The sequence below is a fragment of the Rhododendron vialii genome, chromosome 1a (genome assembly GCF_030253575.1).
Source record: "Rhododendron vialii isolate Sample 1 chromosome 1a, ASM3025357v1".
NCBI classification, from domain to species: domain Eukaryota; kingdom Viridiplantae; phylum Streptophyta; class Magnoliopsida; order Ericales; family Ericaceae; genus Rhododendron; species Rhododendron vialii.
In genome coordinates, this window is record NC_080557.1 from 41,799,187 (window position 1) to 41,819,505 (window position 20,319).

Here is a 20,319-nt window from a genome sequence, read left to right on the forward strand (position 1 = left end):
CAATTCTAGGCTCGTTTCGTAAATGAGCCGAACCTGAGCCTAAAGGTATTCGGCTCGGTTAGGTTCGCGAACCTATACTTAAATTTAATTAATAATTCAATAGGGGTCTATTTGTAAATGTAAAAAATTTTAAAGTTGTATATATAATTCAATACTTATTTTTCTCCCAAATTCTATACGATCAATGAGAGAGTTTGCGTTCGCTTGAGTTTAATGAGCTGAGCCGAATCAAATCTGAGTCTTGACGAGCTCAATTCGAGCTTAGATTCAGCTCGGCTGAATTCATTTGAGTTTAACAAGCCAAACTCGAGCCAAGATGTTCAAGATCGAATCGAACTCGAGCCGAATCCGAGCCGAACTCGAGCCAGACTAGTATCTTAACGAACCCAACCGAGCCGAACCTGAGCCTTGAAAAATTTTAACGAGCCGAACTCGAGCCAAGTTGTTCAGGCTCGAATCGAACTCGAACCGAATCCGAGCCGAACTCATACCTTAACGAACCCGAGCCGAACTTAACAGGGTTCGACTCGATTCGGTTCGTTTACAGCCCTTGGATATGGGTAATTGGGCTCATAACTAATTGGATCTAAATAGGTCAGTGACCCATTAAAGACCCAACCCACTAATAACTTATCCAATTTAGCCCAATCTCGCCCATTTTACACCCCTACTTCAAACTCTGTTTTCTAGTATTATAGAAATGGCAAATGAATTGATTGAGCCTATGAGAAAATTTGTCCAAAAAAAGGTTGAAAACGACAGCCAGACAACTGCTGCATACTAGTCTCTCATAGACATGATGATTCATGCCTTCAAGGTCCTGGCTCTCTCTCAACCTTTTGTGGAGGCAAAGACCAATCATGCCACACCAAAGTTTTGAGTATGATATTTCACACCGTAAGCCTTGTCTTGTTCTTTGGTATTATTATGGGAAAAAACAAGTAGGAGCTTATACATTATTAATAATGTAACCAACGAATTCGAAGATGGATACCGCTTTCCAACGAGGACAACCCAATCGTGATTTTCATGTTACCGACAAATTAGCACCTCATATTTATAGTCAACCATAGAAAACACGAGTGGCCTTGACTTGTACTCCCATGGATAAAGACCCCAACTATGGATACATGATTTACAATAAGGCCATGTTTCCACTATACTCCGAAGTATTTTGGACAACAACTTATTTTTTTATCATTTTATCTTAAATTGTTATAATAAATTTTTGGCTTTGAAACTTTCAATTAGCGTCTTAAGAGAGCACTAGAATTAAATAAGGAGCCTCAGGGCTCTCATTGAAAGTTTTAGAGCAAAAAATTTATTATAACTATTTAGAATAAAATGATTAGAAAAATAAGATATCCGCACCGATTCAAACAGATTAAAAATTGGAACAGTTAATTTTTTAACCATTTTTTAAATATAACAACTGTATAAAAATATATTAAACAATTAAAAAATGAATTTATAATTAACAGATAAATAAAATATTTAATTTATTAGTAAAATAAAATATTATAGTTTTAGTATAATTAAAATAATTGAGTTTTGTAGTTATATAATTAATATAATGCATTATCTAATTTAAGATTGCACAAGGGCAAATAGTCAGTTGACAACTTTTTACATCATTCACATTTCTTTATACCTCTAATTTATCCTTCATCTAAATCAAGTACCTCATTCGTAAATGTCACATCAATGTGGGCTCTCCATTCTTAACTAATACCCCATACTATCTTATCATTTTTCCATAAATAATGTACCAAAAACTTATACCATATCCAATCGAGGCCTAGTAATGTTAAGTTGTTCAATTTAGTCAAGGCATTTTTAAGAAGGTGTTCCTCTAAGCAATTTTTGTTCTTATTCAATTTTTTTTCTGCATTTGTTAGTTTTGCTTCATACTTTTGTGGATTATTAATTCGTCTCGACACAGAAATTGATAAACTTTTGCTTAGCGGAACCTAGCCTAAGAGTCCGTGCAAAAAATCAGAACATCTTCAAATACTTGATCAATTCATTCAATGTTTATCCAATTGAATTCAGCTAGAAAAATCTAACAAAATCTTACCGGTAACGAAATGGGCTCTCTTTTTTTACAATATTTTTTTTATAAATGTTATAAAATCAATTGAACGATTCTGATATTTTTGTGCAACTCACATCCGGTTTACGCATAGCTTTTTTATAAATATAAAATCTCGACCCTACACGTAAGGAGATCACGGGCCATCTACCGTGCTTCGGACTACTGCAAAACCCCTCTCCGTAACCAATAGAAAATCTCGCCATCACGGCCATCTGGCGCGCGCGCACGTGGCCCACTTGCACGGAGTGCGTGGTGGTAGAGCGAAGATAGATAGAGGCCATCACTTCGATGCACCTGATTTTTACTTTCGATTGGCGAGTTCAACTCGACTTCAACCAGAGCAAGCCGAGCGAGTCAGTCAGGTCGATCAAATGAGCCAATCCCCGGTAGAAGGAAAGCCGTTCGACGGGGACAGCTGATTGGTTAAACTCTGGCCCGCTCTGAAGTCACTACAGCGAGAGTCCACAAAAAGGAGAAATTTTTGACTGTATGGTTGACGTGGTACCCGTACAGTACATTTGAGCCGTTCAAATAATGCAATCGACGGCTCGGATTGAAAGGCACTAAATGAACTTGAAGAAAATGAAGAGAGTGTTTTAATCCGAGCCATCGAATGCATTATTTGAATTGCTCGGATGTGTTGCACGGGTACCACGTGGTACCGATTTGCAACCAAATATTTCTCACAAAGAAGAGCGATGAGCCCCCAAGATTAGTTCGGTTGGTTAATGAGTTTGCTTTCTACATACTCTATCCGTTCCATATTGAGAATCCACCACGAAAAGTGGTGTCATTTTTCAAATAAAAAAATCAATTACTTCCGTCTATAATTTTTTGAGTTTTTTTTTTGCATCAAATTAAAGAACTAATCAAGATCTTTAATATGGTGCGAAAAAATTCAAAAAATTATACATGAAAGTATTTGATTTTTTGATTTGAAAAATGGCAAGAAAGAGAAAGTGAGACTCTTTTTTTGTACGGAGGGAGTAATTGATAGAAATTCGATTATTTGAGTCAAATTGTAAGAAACTACTCACTTCGTCCTCGTTCTTTAGTTTCTTTTGGGAGTCTGTACCATTTTTCAATTGATTATATCTTATAATTTATAATTTTGTAAGTGATTTTGAAAACATAATTTAAAAGAGCTCATTGAGATATATCAAACAAGATTCATATTGCATATAAATAGTACTCCCTCCGTCCAATTTTCATTGTCCTTTTTTGATATTCGCGTCAATTTTCAATCGCTTACATCTTTCAATAGAAATCTCCAAAAATATGCAATATAGATCTTGTTTAATAGTTCTCGATTAGGGCTATAATACAAAATTTTCAAAATCATGAAAAATATTGTTAATTGGGAGATATAAACGTTGAAAGATTGATACGAATAACGAAAATAAACAACTAAAATAGAACGGAGGGAGTACTAATGGCTTATTAACCTTTTTAGTCCCAAAAGTATTAACTTCGTCTCATTTTCGTCCCCAATCTAAACATTGCTGACATTTGGTCCCCAATATATTAATTTTGTACCAATCAAGTCCCCAACTCTAACGCCGTGAGTCCCATCCGTCAAAACGAGGGGCATTCCTGTCATTTTGTCTACTGCCAATTTTCTGTCACATAAAAAACGTAAAAAAAAAAAAAAAAAAGAAGAAGAAGAAGAAAGAAAAGAAAAGAAAAGAAAAGAAAAGAGGTGGAAGAAGAGCAGATCGATGGAGTTGTCAAAGCGGTGGAGTATTGGGACCTTCTATAGCGGAGCAACAGCAAAGAGGAAGCATAAGAGGGTTTTAGGGAAGGAAACGACGACGGAGAAGGGTTCGGAAAAAGTGAAGGTGAGGGTTGAGGTTGTGCCGGTGACGGCGGCACACGGGGACGATTGCGGTGTGGCCCGGCGGGGAAGGACGGGGACAGGCGGCCGCAATTGTGCGAAAGATAAGACTAGTTGCGTTCTTTGCTATCTGAACGGGTTGAGCAACAATCTTCAGTTTTTCACCCATTTTGAAAGGTCAATTGAGTATTTGAGTTGAGTATGGTTTGTGATTAAGCATTTGGCTATTACGATTATTATCACTTCCACTATTACGATTAGTGGATTTTTACTAATTAGATATGGGCTAATTATTTTCGTGCACATCCGTGGGTGATATGCTTTTGATTTGGGTTTTGGCAAATGATTTATTTTTGTTTTTGTCCTGGTGCGGGAACAGAGTAAATTTGGGGATCTCTCGAGTCTTGAAACTTGTTTTGATTTTGGCTCGATTCAAGTGGAATAATCTTAAGCTCGATTCAAAAGCATGTGGGGTTATTCTTTTCCAGCCATGGCCGCTGCCGTGGCTTTTTTTCAACTGAAAAAAAAAAACCATGGCCGATTCAAGTGGAAAATTCTTTTCCAGCCATGGCCACCTCCGTGTTTCCTTTTCTTTTTTTTTTTGAGTGGTTTTGAGGTTTGGTAGCGAGTTTCTCAGCACAACAGTATAAACAGGGGATGAGGATAAGGGAAGGGAAAGAAGATAGGAGGGAGGAGAACGGTGGGGGCAGCCGGCGACCATGGCGGCGGCAGCCAAAACATGCTCTTTTCTTCTCTCTTCTTTTTTACGTTCTTCCTTCGACAGAAACTTGGCAGAGGACGAAATGATGAAAATACCCCTCATTTTGACGGACATGGCTCACGGCATTAGAGATGGGGACTTGATTGGTATAACATTAATATGTTGGGAACCAAATGTCAGCAATGTTTAGATTGAAGACGAAAATGAGACGAAGTTAATACATCGGGACCAAAAAAGTTAATAAGCTGAGTACTAATTAGTTTTTTATTCAGTTGGGATGGAACGAGGGACAAAAGAATAGAGACGAATGAAGTAATTTCTTGTGAACCCAAAACCCCCTTTCTCAGCATGGGTTAACTATCTTTAGCGGACTGAAGAAAGAATTAATCGAAGTGCAAGTAAACTTGTCCTGACCGGGGGTTGGTGTTTTCCCACTTCACGAAAACCGCGGCACATGGCCGACGTGTTTTATAAAGATGCGGTGCTCTGTCCAAAACTTAAAAACGGCTTGTTCCCACTTACTAAATGGTGAGAGGATACGGTGTATCTCCGAGAGAACAAGGAATGTAGTAACTCCCACATAGGCGTGTGGGTCCCGAAGGTGGGGTCCGAGACGGGGGGCGGGGGCAGTGGGTGATGGCAGGCGCATGTGACTCGCCGCAAGGACAGGTCAGTGGGCCCACATTGACCCGATCAGCGCCTTCGGTAACCCGGCTGCACAAGTCGACTTGAATTTTTGTGGCTAGTTTTTTTTACCGTGGGTTTACGGTATGTCCTTTATGAATTTTTGTCGCCCCGAATACGGAGTACAAATTTTTGTGGTTATTTTTACAAATTCTTTTAGGGAAAATCCTATGTGTACCGACCATTTTTGGACCGAAACCGTACCGACGGCCGCGCGCGGCCGTCTCCGGCCACCGGACGGCCGATCCGAGCCGTCCAAAAATTTAAAAAAAAAAAACCGAGGGGCCCAACGCGGGAATCAACGTCATCCGATGTGTGTAGGGTGCTTGATCTAAACACCCTATTTTTCGTGTATATATGTATACACGAAAAATAGGGTGTTTAGATCAAGCACCCTACACACATCGGATGACGTTGATTCCCGCGTTGGGCCCCTCGGTTTTTTTTTTTTAAATTTTTGGACGGCTCGGATCGGCCGTCCGGTGGCCGGAGACGGCCGCGCGCGGCCGTCGGTACGGTTTCGGTCCAAAATGGTCGGTGTATATAGCAGTACTCGACAAAAAGACCGCTCAAAATTGATGTCTTATTTACAAACTTTTGTGGGAGTGGTGTTGATCAATTTTTGTGAGGGGAAATTATAGTTACCCCCCTCTAACTAGGCCTCACGTACACTTACCCCCCTCTAACTTTGTTTTTTGGCACTTAACCCCCTCAAACTAACGGAAATTCAAACGGTCATAATTTCAAACGGTCATAACTTTTTCGTCCAAAGTCGAAAATATGCAAATTATATATCGATTTCGAGATCTTGAAGTCAGCTTTCTAATGACACTAAAATCACATCACGATTCAAAGCACACAGAAAGTTATGATCAAAAGAGTAAGGGCTGGTAGACAGAAAGATCATTTTGATCATAACTTTCTGTATGCTTTGAATCGTGATGTGATTTTGGTGTCATTAGAAAGCTGACTTCAAGACCTCGAAATCGATATATAATTTGCATATTTTCGATTTTGGATGAAGAAGTTATGACCGTTTGAATTTCCGTTAGTTTGAGGGGGTTAAGTGCCAAAAAACAAAGTTAGAGGGGGGTAAGTGTATGCAAGGCATAGTTAGAGGGGGGTAACTATAATTTCCCCTTTTTGTGATCCAACATTCGAACTTTTTGGTATTCAAAGGACGAGATTTTGTGGTAATTTTCGAATTTTATGGCTTAAAATACAAAAGTACACACGCACACCAATTTTTAAGCAAAAATGCTACAGGGACCGATTGTGGGGGGACCGAATTCGGACCGACGGCCGCCGGCGGGCCGTCTCCGGCCACCGGACGGCCGATCCGAGCCGTCCAAAAATTTTAAAAAAAAAAACCGAGGGGCCCTACGCGGGAATCAACGTCATCCGAGGTGTGTAGGGTGCTTGATCGGAGCACCCCTTTTCGTGTGTATATGTATAATATATACATATACACACGAAAAGGGGTGCTCCGATCAAGCACCCTACACACCTCGGATGACGTTGATTCCCGCGTAGGGCCCCTCGGTTTTTTTTTTTAAAATTTTTGGACGGCTCGGATCGGCCGTCCGGTGGCCGGAGACGGCCCGCCGGCGGCCGTCGGTCCGAATTCGGTCCCCCCAATCGGTCCCTGTATTTTTAAGGGTGTTTAATTTAACCTTATCTTCATGTTCAAAATTATTGATTTATGTGGGTTAAAATATTCTTATCTTATCTGATCAAAAGGTTAAGAATAGATTCTTGTATATATTATATTAAAGTCTTTTAACGTATTCTCCATAAAAATTACTTTTGAATGATTATAATACCCGAAAACACACTTTGCAGATCAAATTTGAATTGCAGAGTAGCCAAATCATACTTCAAATACGACAAATACGATTACGGGGCCGATTCTGGTAAGCTAGTATGAACAATTTCGACACACTTTGCAGTTCTAATTTAGTATGAACAACTTCACGAAAACCAATAAATTGTTGCGCAAAAATCTACTGCGAGTCTGCGACCCGCTCCTACCTCAAGCGACTCAAGGCATCCTGCCAAATTCTCGAAAATAGACTGGGGATGTGCGATTAGTTAGTTGAAAAGTATGGATACTGAATCCATATATGCACATTTTTCCAATTGGTTGGAGAAAAGGCAATGCAATGGCAGATGCAGGGAATTTGGTGAGACGATGGATCTGGTTAGATGGATGACCCATCGTGTCTTGATCCTTTGTGGCGGTGAGTCGTGCACAGGTTTAGTCACTAGCTTTGTGGTTGTTTGTCGCTGCTCTCGGGTCATCTGCTCTTAGTGTTTTTTCTTTGGTGATGGTTTGTTGTAAGTTCCCTCTCTTTGTTCTAGGATGGATTCGTTGTATTTAACCTATTTTGACTTTTATGAAATGGGTGATGGATAAAAAAAAAAAAAATCTGGTTATACTTTTCCTAATTTTGGAATGACCATACATATTGGAAACAATTGAGATGGTGACCTTCTATACTTTTCCTAATTTTGGACTGGTACACGCACTCCTAATGGTTCGAACGGATGCTTAGTCTTAGAGAGTAATTCTCATGATCTGGGGTTTGATTTCTTACCGAGTGAGCACCTTGAAGTAACTGGGAGGTCATGACTAGTATGGTTGTGCTAGCTTCTCTGGAGATTTGGGGAGCGCAATCAAATCTATTTAGTGGGCTAGGAGTAAGGTTGGTCCTTGTTTTAAAAAAAAGAAAAAGAAAGTATCAATGGTAAACTTGTACCCAAGAAAACCATGAACGGTTTTTCTTTCAATGGTCGGCATTTGGGTCAGTTTATAAATGTGCATTTGTTAGTTTTGAGTTAAATTTTTGTGGATTATTGGTTCTTTTGAACAAGAGGGATCGAAAAAGTAAAAAAATTAGGAGTTTTACCCAAATATTTTGAGAAATATTCAAGATAAAGTTCAAAAAATAATTTTTTGGAATTTATCTTAGATATTTTCTAAAATATTTGGGTTAAAGTCATGATTTTTTTACCTTTTTTATTTCTCTTGTCGGGATGAACCAATAATCCATAAAACTTTGACGCAAAATTAAAAAATGTAAATTTTATTGAATGAGGACAAAAATCAAATGGAAATCCTAATTACAAGGAAAATTTGCAGGGAACCACATAAGGAAAAACTCGTTTGGATTCATTTTGGGTCCCACAAAAATCTAGAAAAATATCCATAAATTTTTGAATATTATTTTATGGGACCCTGTAAAAAATCAACTCAAATAGATATCGGTAAGTATTACTTTTGGATTCGTAGGAGCAAAACTGCTCCTAAATTTGTGTGGGACCCGAAATGAACCCAAATGCATTTTTCCTTACGTGATTTCCTGTAAATCTTCCTTGCAAATAGCAAAAACAAAACTATGTGAAACAGCCACTACACTAGTATTGCAAACCTCAAAGTTTGAAAGTTAATGATTGAACAAACAATCCAATAACCCCATAGATTTTCTACTAGAGTGTGGAAGTCGAAATGGGGATGATGGTGTGTAATGGTGTGTACGGCACGGAGCCGTCGGATCATTCATCTGACAGCTCAGATCTTATCTCGGCAATGAACGACTCTTAATCGTTGGTTGCCGAGATGAGATCCGAGCTGTCGAATCGTGCATCCGATGGCTCGGAGGTACGCAGCACAGTGCACAGCACCAACCCGAATTCTGTGGAAGTCGTACCTATAAATTCGAGTGCATAAGCCTCTTACTTTGCTCTCCTGTTTCCTCTTGATCAATCCTTAGGGATTAAGAAAACAACAATGGTTGGACGCTATATATAGTTTGTTTTAAGAGCTTTCGCGGGCTATATTTATTGTTTTCTCCCTCCGTCCTAAAACTTTAGACTAATGAGATTTTATTATTTCCTACAAAAAGTCATGTGATACTTACATAAATAATAATAATTTTTTTTTTTAAATTGGTGCTAATTTTTTTAAAAACTACACACAAAAGTATCGGCTTGATCAAAGTCGATTCCATCCACAATTTCCGTTACCCATTGTGAACAAAAATAAAGAAGAAACGTTCATAACCAAAAAAGAAGAAGAAAGATAACTTAGAGCACGAGAGCTGCTACAAAGCCTCGTTTGCGATAAGTTTGAAGTGATGTGGCCACCTTAAAGAATCCAAGATTTACATCACCCACAACTTTTCTCATAATAATTGGTGTTATTTTATTGCCAATTTTTTAACAAAACGCCTTTATTTTTCTTTATCAGCACTGTTGTTGGTTACAACCAAAAGAAGAAGCAGCTTTGTTTGGGCTCATACATGACATGGCTCTTTAAAAAAAGTCTCCTTGCTTACGATGGAAAGATGCACTCTCAGATGTAATAGTCCAAAGCGTAGGACTTCTAGTTGTTTGCAGAATAACTCGGTAAGTCCGAAATCATACACAGGGTGATCGAATTTAGCTTGTTCGGATTGTAGGTTATATGCGAGGTTTTCGGTGTTTAAGACAGCCAACTGTTGGTATTACTTTAAAAAGTGGAAAACTATTGTAAAAAGACTAGAAATGACATTTGAACTTAGTTAAAACAAGCGGCAAGGTCTAGGGGCTCAAATCACCCAATGAGTTAGCCGTTTTAACCGTTTCTTTCTAACAACTCTAAGCCAAGACGTAGACAATCTTAATCCGAAGCACTCAACGGTAAAAGTCGAGCATAATCATGGTATTAGCTTGGAAATGACTTAATCTCGTTTAGAAGACATTTAACTCAAATGCCTTAAAAGCCCCAAGCCCTGTGTGCAAGATTAAAACTCCGGGCAACACCCGGTCAAAGAAGGTATTAGCCCTTTGGTTTGGCAGAAAATTAGAGATTAGGCCATTTCCTTACTAAAATCATGATCAAGTCATATAAAAACCATTAAAACTACTAAATTACGGGAAAGATATCACCCCATGACCAAGCCTAAGTGACTACTCAACCATACTAGAAAGATAAAGTATGCTAGGAAATTGAGACATTAGATTTCACAGATAAAAACGAAAACAAAATTGATTTATATGAAGATCCACTAAGTAGCTACAACATTAATACATGAAAAAACAGCAAAACACTTAAACTTACTTGAGTTCTTGAAGAAACTAACTTGAAAAGCTTGAAGAACAACTATGAAAATCCTAGAAAGCAAAAAGAAAGCTTAGGCTTAAAGTTAACTAATGACCCATCCTTTCCATAAATGGCATACACCCATATATATATATATATATATATATATATGGCCTAAAAGATGGGTTACAAAGGACCAAAAGGCCCCAAAAAATATCCAAAAAACTTGCCAAAAGTGAAAACTTTTCATAAATGGAAGATTTAAAAAGTTAACAAAAATTTGCAGAATTTTCCCAAGCAGTACCAGTACTGGAAATTCCTCAGTACCGGTACCAGGCTTCAACGGGCTGGATTTTCTACTCTTTAGACTGCCAGTACCGGTACTGACAAATACCCAGTACCGGTACTGGCTTTGCTTGATAGATTTTTGGGGAACTTTGCTGGCTCGCTCCGGACACTTCCGAATTTGGATTTGGGTGTTCTTTAGACCGTTGGAAAGTTTGTCGAATCTATTTTTTAACCCAAGTGGTTTGGATCCAAGATAATTTGTACATCAAAAGATATGATGATTCTACCTCAGCTGGTCAGAAATTGAATAGTTTTGGTAAAATCCTTACATGTTCTTCAATTCCATTGACCATTGGGCAACCCGAGCAATCTCCAAACCATCTTTTCGAGCACCACAACGGGGTGGCACGTGGCCTTGAGTACTTGATTGCACCCGAAGCATTCCTTAGCATTCAAATGCGTTTTATTTATACGAATTATCTGAACCACACAAAAATCTACCTTGTATATCGCATAAAACACTAACTTTATAAATATAAACACAATAAAACTAAGAACTTAAGCACCAAGAATATGCATTATTGGGTGTTTATCACTCCTGCAATTTGGTAGTAGTTTTTTTTATAACTCAGTTATTCGAGCCAGCTTACACGTATCTCGATTAATTTGCGGGATTAATCCCCCTGTTCGCTTACATGGGTCCCAATTATAGGCTAAACAAAGCTTTGTACGGAGTCATGGAATTGATAGCACCTGAAAAATTTCGAATCTGAGACATCAAGAGCAAAGCAACAAACCCTTGAGTCCCAATTTGGTAGCTTGAACTTCATTTCATACCTAATTTGATGGAGCTAGAATATCCTATCCTATCCTCACATGGCACTGGGATTTCCATGAAACAATAATTCGTTTCAAGATCAATACAAACCGGCATTTGCAAGTTTAAACGTATGTTAGGTGCCTGTCTATATATGCCATGCTTTGTTCATATCTTAGCATAATAATCATGTGATCCATGACCTTAGAAATAGAATAAAGCATCTTTTTTTTTTTTTGGTTAACTAGATATTCGGTCCAATGGAATGATCAATTCCAAGGACCCATCACACCGTTCACTAGCAACCCAAGTAAAGTCGGGCGAAGCACGTAAAATAAGCTTAACACAGCATATGATAGCACGGATATGAGAGTCGAACCCTATACCAACAAATTAAGGCTTCTGAGGCCACAAGTTGCCTTACATGGACGGCAGGACCACCACAAAGTAGTCTGGGCTCCGGATCCTACCCAGAACCCGGAAATGCTTGATTTAGAAATTAGAAATAGGGCGGTAAAACAAACCAAACAGATCTCATATTCGCTCGTTAAAATCTTGTTTGGGAAAGGTTTGTTACGTAAACAAACCAATCTTGTACATCTTTTTGACTCTCATCAAGCTAATCTCGTTAAGCTTTCGAACCATGTTTGAATTCAAACTACAGTTTGGATCATTCGATTTATGATGTCTAAAAATTCCAAGCTACTCAAGATAAGTTCGTCCTTGGCTTGATCAAAGCTCATCGGTTCGTTTCATAAACAAGCTAACCTCAAACATTTCTTTACAACTCGACAAGTTTTCAAACAAAACTTGAACAATGAAATATTCGGTTCGTTTATCAACCCTAATCGGAAGGAGCCGAGAGCTTTCGACTAATTTAATGGGTCTTTTTGTAATCTCATGCCGCTTAGTATCATGATTCACAAAATATTGTAGCCCAAAATTTGAAACAAACAACTTGAAAGTAATACTACTTTTTATTAAAAACAAGTACGTACTGACATAGGCAACATTTCCTTATCAGGTTTTACACACAAAAAAACACTCTCACACAAAACACATTCAACTCATTTTTATTCTTAGGTTATACCAGTACATAACATGTTGACGTCGAAAACAAACCATAACATCAAGAAGACAAGTTTTTGTCTTAGCCAGAGATATCAATGGCCTTAACCTCGGGCTTCTTCACTTCAGCTTTAGGCACGGTCACAGTGAGCACTCCATTCTCCATGGAAGCCTTGACCTGATCCATCTTGGCGTTCTCCGGGAGCTGGAACCTCCGGAAAAACTTGCCGCTGCTGCGCTCGATGCGGTGCCACTTGTCATTCTTCTCCTCTTCCTCTCTGCTCCTCTCCCCACTTATCTGAAGAATCCTTCCCTCTTCCACCTCGACCTTCACCTCTTCTTTCTTCAGCCCCGGAAGGTCCGCCTTGAACACATGAGCTTCCGGGGTCTCCTTCCAATCGATCCGGGCATTGACGAATTGAGAGGTTTCACGAGCCGTTGACGATGGCACGTTGGCGATTGCGGATGTGGAGATGCCATCCAAGGGGTCCCAGATGTCCAGGGAGAACGGATCGAAGACGTTGGTTTTTCGGCTACCGAAGAAGCTGGGAATGAGAGACATTTTTTCTATGGTTTGAAGAACGATTCGAACAGAAAGATTGTTTGGAAGAATCTGATGATGAGGGTGAAGTTGTGTGAGCACCTATTTTATAGATATGAAAAGATGATGAACAGCAAAAAGGGAAGAGCCTTCTGGTACTCTCAGGGCCTTTGGAGAGAGAGAGAGAGAGAGAGAGGACTCTGGTACTTTCATGGCTCTTCTTTTGCTATCATGGCACCTACGCCTTCTCCAACCTTCCACCATTCTCTACCTTTTTCCACAGGGCTTTTTTTTCCCACGGGCTTTTTGGACCAAATCAAACCAGTTTCAAATTGAGCAAAGGGATAATCAAAGTTGTGGCCCATCTCAAAATTTAAATAGTTTTGGATGAGGAGATCATATCGTTAGACGTCAACAATTTTATCATAAGGCAAATTATGAGAACTTAAACTTGAGAGAGATTGTTTTGGCGTCTCAAAATCTCTAGACACAGTTTCCTACAAATTTTCTCTATATCTATCTCCCTCCACTCATTACTTTCAAAAACCTCTCTTAGAATCCAAACCGAACGAGACCACTCCGGGGACCTGAAAGCAATGCTCCACAAAATTGGCCATCATGAACTGTTGAGCCTTTGGATCACATGTAGCCGTAGGACTTAAAATAGGCCGGTCCACAAACTTGTACATGAACTTAATCTTTTTAAATTTTTTTTTTTTTAACAGAGTGCATGTACTTATGTGGGTGTTTACTAAAGATCATATATAGGAGCAGATTTTGAGATTTTAAATTTTAACAAGCTATTGTGAGTGTTTTGTTGAAAATGCTTATCGTCGGATTCTTGGAAGTTGAAATGGGAAATAAAATCTGATGTTAAAGAAGTTGGGTTTGCGATACTTTTGAAATCAGATTTTAGATTCTAAGACTTGAAGCTGATTTTCAGCCTTTGCAATAAACAATATCAGTTTTTACTAGGAGTACAAGCTATGGCTTAATCATAATCCCAATACTATAGTAAACATGTATATTTGTTTTAACTAAAATCTAGAATTTGGAGCAGAATTTGAAGTTAAAATCTAAAATCTCTTCCTACAGCCATTGATATAGCCAGCCCTGACTATTATATGGGCCGTTAAAAAAGTAGGAGGGGGCCGTGGAATTTTAAAACAAAATTGGGAACTTAAAACGGCCGCAACGCAAGTTTTAATTCAAGACCGGCTACAGCCATCGAAAATACGCTTAATCACACCGCAAAAGTTTGCAATACCAAAGGGAACAGTTAAAAACAGTTTAAAAAACAGATTGAAGGGGAAAAGCCGAAAGGGTAGGGGGTGCGTACTGAAAAAAAAGAGGACAAATGGTAAATTTGGTTGTTAGGTATGAGTACTGAGAAAATAGATTGTTAATCACAAATTCATCTAAAAGTTTAAACTGTTCGAGAGAGTGACAAATTTATTACTTATACCTTCAACCGAATTTGCCAACCATTTCGGTCCAAGGCACCAAGCAATTCAACTATTCGACCATTTGGATCACATTATATCCCCAGTGGCCTATAGCCCAAGTGAAAATCAGCTTTGGTCTGCTAAGGAGATATGGGCTGTACCCAGACTGATCCACTATCGTTTTTGGACATTAAAAAGTCTATTGTTTTCCCATCATACTTCGAGGCTTCGAGCGTAAAAGTTGTTGAAAACTTTTTTTGCACAAAAAAAAAAAACAAAGTCTAGTTGAATACCCAAATGTGATATGAACCGCTCTAATGGTTCTTCTTCATAATTTAGGGTCAATTATAAACAATTTCGTTTATCTAAAAAAATAAAAACAAAACCGAAATGCTACAATTCTTACTCTGTTAAAGCATTTCACCAAATCGTTTTCCGAATTCTAAGTTTATCCCAAGAGGTTTCTTTAGTAGTAAAACTTCTTTGTTTTTTAGTATTTATTTCTTGAAAGGTAAAAGTTCTTCTTAGATTTGATATCAATTGTGTAAAATTATTGGATCCGATCATCTTTTCCCTTTTTAATAACACTTTTTGTAATGGAAATGCAACTTTCATTTACGTAATTTATACAATTTTCAAATGCTTTTGAGATTTCGGCACCAGTTAAACAGATAAACGGCCTCTCTTTTTTTTCCATCGGCAAAAACAACAATTTATTAGGAAACTCGACAAGGTTATATCAAGATTGGGAAAAGGGGATGGAAATCCAACCAAAGTTGGATAAAAAGGCAAAGCCTTACAACCAGAAGGCAGGACGCCCAAACACCCAAAGGCCTCAAAAAGCCCAAATACAACATTACAAATCAAACAAATACAAAGACCTACAAATGCCTAGATCGAAAAGTAGAAGCCCAAAACCTCCCGAAAACCTAACCCACCCAGAATATTACCCAAAACCTACACTAGACTTCTGCACAAGAAGGGAGTCTAACAGCTTTTATCCATAGATAATTAAGTAGTAGCTCCTAATCTTGATATGATCATGTTTGGAGTTGCTCTATTTGAACTTGGATTGCTTGGAGTGGGTTTTTTTTTGAGTCTTGGAGCATTGTTGTGGTTGTTTGAGGGTAGGCCCCAATGTTGTGATGATATTTTGTCGGTTCTATTGCGGTTTTACTCTGTTACTGTCATGTTCTGTACGTGTTGTGGTCTGCTTCTTGGGTTTTGATGCTGGAATATGTTGAAAGCAATGGAGTGGGTTGCTGGGAGTGGTCCTTCTTTTGGAGATTTTTACCGCTAAGTACAGAAAAAATGAAATTTAATGATTAAAGAGGGATGAAATATTTAATTACTATTAGGTGCACTTTTACAAAAATGTGAGTATTTATAAATGAAAGTGTCACCTTAGAGTTTTAGAGTATCATATCGTGCAATATAGTGTCTTGATCGAACCTTGTGCATCAAGCCCAGAGCCGGCTTATAGCCAAGGCGGGGGAAGCGGGCGCTTCTGGCTCTCGAAAAAAATTAAAAACGAGGGCCTCCAAATTTTTAGGATTCCTATATATATATATATATACACACACACACACACACTAGCCTCATTTACACAAAATAGGCCCAAATTGTGGACTATACCAGTTACAGTTGCATCGGGGGAAAGAAGCTTTTCAAAGTTGAAATTGATCAAAAATTATCTTCGGTCAACCATGTCTCAAGAAAGATTAAATGGATTGGCTATGTTATCTATCGATAAGGAATTGGAGAAGAAGCTTGACTATGGAGACTTAATCAGTGCGTTTGCAGCAAAAAGTGCGAGAAAAATAATTTTCAAATGATGGATTTTGAGGTATGGTAAATCTTTTGTATTTTTTTTTATGACTCTTTGTAGCCCACTTTTATATGAAAAATATAGGGTGGCCTCATTCAAGAGGTTCGCTTCCGGCCTCCAAAACTTATGAGTCGGCTTTGATCAAGCCTTAAAAAATTAGATACAATCGCATCGAATTACTCTTAGCCGCATCGAATTGCGAGACCATAAAGTAATTTGATACGGCCAATTGCGCAATTCAACACGGCCAAAAGCAATTCAATGCGGCCAAGAGTAATTCGTAACAGCCAAGTGCAATTCAATGCTGCCAAGAGTAATTTGATGCGGCTAAGTGCAATTCAATGCAGCCAAAAGTAATTCGATGCGGGCAAGAGCAATTTGATGCGACCAAGTGTAATTCTTTACGGCCAAGTGCAATTCAATGCGGCCAAAAGTAATTCGATGCGGGTACCCTAGGATTTAGGCGCTTTAGGGTGCACTTTTCTATTGTAGGGTTTTAATTGTTTTGGCACTTTCATAGGGTACCCTAAGGGTTTAGGCACTTTTATAAGGTACCCTAGGGTTTAGAAAATTTTAGAATTTAAGATTTTAGACATTTTCATATGATTTAATTGTTTTATTAATTAGAGGAGACCTTGTGACGTAAAACGCCCCTTTTTTTTAGGATCATCTATGGTGGAGGATGCATTGATATGGCATCAACTCCTGTAGGGTTTTAGTGGTTTAGGCACTTTCATAGGGTACCCTAGTGGTTTATGCACTTTTATAAGGTACCCTAGGGGTTTAGGCACTTTTAAAAGGTACCCTAGAGTTTAAGAAATTTCAAGGTTTAAGATTTTAGACACTTTCATAAGATTTAAGTGTTTTATTAATTAGAAGAGACCTTGTGACGTAAAACACCCCTTTTTTTTTAGGATCATCTATGGTGGAGGATGCATCGATATGGCATAAACTCATGTTATTTTGGTTCTAGGTTGTCGAATTTAGCCTTTTAGGTCGTTGTTCTTAGATTTGGTTTTGGCTCTTCCATTCGACTTTTTCTTGGATGGTTCCTTTTTTGGTTTCTTGGACTTTCTCCTTGCTGCATGTATCATTATCTTCTAGCAGGTGCTTGTCTTTTTCCCTCGTTGATTTTATTAATTAACTATTTGCCGATCAAAAAATAAAATTGAGAATTGAGAAAACTTAATGCAAATATATTTATCAACAAACTAATAAAACCGATGATTTGTTGTTTTTTTTTAAAACAAATATATATAAATGTGTGTAATCTTCTGGTGGGAAATTCCGAAAAGGCAAATACTTTTACGCTTTGGCTTTAATTTAAGTACTACTATAATTTTAAAACGGACTTGGCCTTAGTGCAGTTCAAATGATCAGTGCATCGAAGTGATATTTTTCAAGATAAATGGACACTAATATCTCAACTCCCAATATCCAATCGACACAATTTGTTTTAGAATTTTTTTCTTGACACTGTCTATAAACGATTCCGATCATCTTTAATTGCGTGATCTGGAAGAGCCCAAAAATTAGTGCCAACCTGAGGGTGCAGTCCCCCTTGGAGGACTGCAGTAAAGCCAGGTTCTTTTTATATATTTAAGATCATGTGATTAAAGGTTTAGGAGAGATGATGAGAAGTACTTAAGAATACGCATCATCGCTAGCTGCATGTAAGACCCAGCCAATTAACAATGCATGCAGCGGAAAGCAAATCCACCTTTTGCTTGTAAGGGGTTTATTGATTTCCTAATATCTTTGTTAATTATTTCTCTTTTTGTGAATCATAAAAACTAGTAGCTAGGAGTGGATACAAGTTAGGGACATGCACCTGATTAATTTACGGCCCCCAAAAAGAATATATAGTACCCCATGGGTTTCATCACCCTAGTGGTGACAACAGTGAAGGATGTTTGCATCTCTTGGGAAACTCAATTCAAACATTTTCCGATGATGAACCAGAATCATGCAGCATTGCAAGTCAATGCAAACAATTTGCAAAACCTAGCTCATGTGGGTATGACTTGTGAGAGAGAGAGAGATCAGTGCATGTTTAAGTGTGTTTGGACTTTTTACTCGTTATCTCTATTTCTAATTATTATTTTCATTTTTTTTTTACTTATTACTCATATTTCAAATCATTACTTTCATAAAAAATTTCTCAAAAATTCATCCAAATAGAGCACGAATCATGCATAGTTCCCGTTTACTCCGTACTATTTCTTAGAGGATCCTAATTATAAGGGATCCTAATTTATTTAAAGGATATTTTTCGTCCTCTTATTGTCAGACAGTTAAACATTAGGTACTACGAAATACATGGTCTACATGTATACCACTCTATTGAGAAAAAGAAAGAGTGACTTTGGACAAAAAATTTAAACTGCTTTTTGATTACTATTTCGCAAAAAATGTCTTTGCGTAGAAATTAAACATCTTATTTGGGTTATATAAAATAATTGTCTTTTTGTTAAAGACAGTTAAGCTTGGAGGCAATTACCATATTACATATAAAATACTATTCTTTTTTGCATTTAGCCCGAACACTTGAGACTTTTTGATTGCTCAAAAAGTACAAAAAAGAATATTTGGAGAAATTTTTGAATGATATTCTTTTGCACCATTAGCTTAGTAGCTTACAGAATTAGCTAGATCTGGGCCTTGAGCCAAAGCACCACCAAATTAAATAACATGAATTTCCCAACCACAAGAAAAGAAAAACAAACTGAAGAAAATGGACGTTATAACAACATATTTGTACCATATATAGAAAAAAAAAAAAAAACGATTTAGTGGGGAAACAGAACCCACTTAATTAATTAATCCGCATAGTTTGAGCTTACACATAGCATAATTAACGCTCCCTAATTTACCATTAATTTACTTTTCTAACTTTCTTGACCTTACCACCAAGATCCGCCACAAGAGAAGAAGCTGGAAACAAAGCTTCAACCTCGCTCGACGAGTCGAGTATGATCCCTCCTCCAAAAGCCCATTTTCGCTTCCTCGACGGAGTTGACTTTGGTTTCCTTGGCGCCGGCGGGCACTGGGGAACCAACGGAATTCTCTGCTCCAAACAAGTCGGAGTCCTGAACCCGTCCTCGTCTTCGTCCTCACGATCCTTCTTGATTTCTCCTCTAGACGGTGTCTTGATCCTCAGTGAGGAAACTAAGATCTCGTGTTTTCCTACCTCTTGCTCTCGTTGCTCATCTTTTTCTTGAATCTCCGTCGACGCCGCACTCGACGGAGAATTCATGAATTCGATGGGATTCTGTTGATTCTTAAAGGTGCCCATGAAGGAAAAAGAACTGAAATCCTTGTATGTGGAGTTGAAAGGGTACGAGAGAAAACATGGACAAGAAGTGTAAAAGTTGGAGACTCTTAGATTTGAAGGAGAGGAAATTTAGGGGGCCGGATGCGTGATGATTATAAAGAATTGGTTTTGTCAAAGAGCATAATCACCAACTCACCCTCTCTTGGATTTTTTAAAAGTGCACTCTTTCGATTCTAGCTTTTCCAAGACTTTGGTTTGGATGAGAGAGAGAGAGAAGGTGGGTTTTTTTCTTCATGATCATACCCACTTTGGCGAAGGATCCAATGCACATAAAACCCACATAACGGCCTCTCTCTCTCTCTCTCTAGAGTCTAGACACTCTCTCTCTCTGTACCCACACGAGTTCTCTGTTTTCTTTTTTTCGGTCACGAGCATGTTTGGATCAATTTACTCGCACTTTAATTAATTTTCTTTTTTTGTTCTGTTCAAGACAGGCCATCTACGTACGCCAAAATTATGGGATCCACAAACAATACTTTTTTTTACGATCTCATCCCAAAAATTAAACATTAATCGTTTATGTGAGGAGCAAACCTACCGGACTAACCTCGAGGCTAAGTTCTTTTTCTATTTCTTGAATA

At 38.2% G+C, this 20,319-nt stretch overlaps 2 protein-coding genes across 2 annotated transcripts; both read right to left on the reverse strand.

The window, feature by feature from the left end:
• Window positions 1-12,480: 12,480 nt before the first annotated feature.
• On the reverse strand, window positions 12,481-13,384 carry LOC131316314 (18.1 kDa class I heat shock protein-like). The gene has a single exon (XM_058345640.1). It carries the CDS (start codon window positions 13,150-13,152, stop codon window positions 12,673-12,675), a length of 480 nt encoding a protein of 159 aa, XP_058201623.1. The 5' UTR covers window positions 13,153-13,384; the 3' UTR covers window positions 12,481-12,672.
• Window positions 13,385-19,139: 5,755 nt separating this feature from the next.
• On the reverse strand, window positions 19,140-20,077 carry LOC131316324 (cyclin-dependent protein kinase inhibitor SMR10-like). The gene has a single exon (XM_058345648.1). The coding sequence runs from the start codon at window positions 19,697-19,699 to the stop codon at window positions 19,280-19,282; it is 420 nt and encodes a 139-aa protein (XP_058201631.1). The 5' UTR covers window positions 19,700-20,077; the 3' UTR covers window positions 19,140-19,279.
• Between the last annotated feature and the right edge of the window lie 242 nt (window positions 20,078-20,319).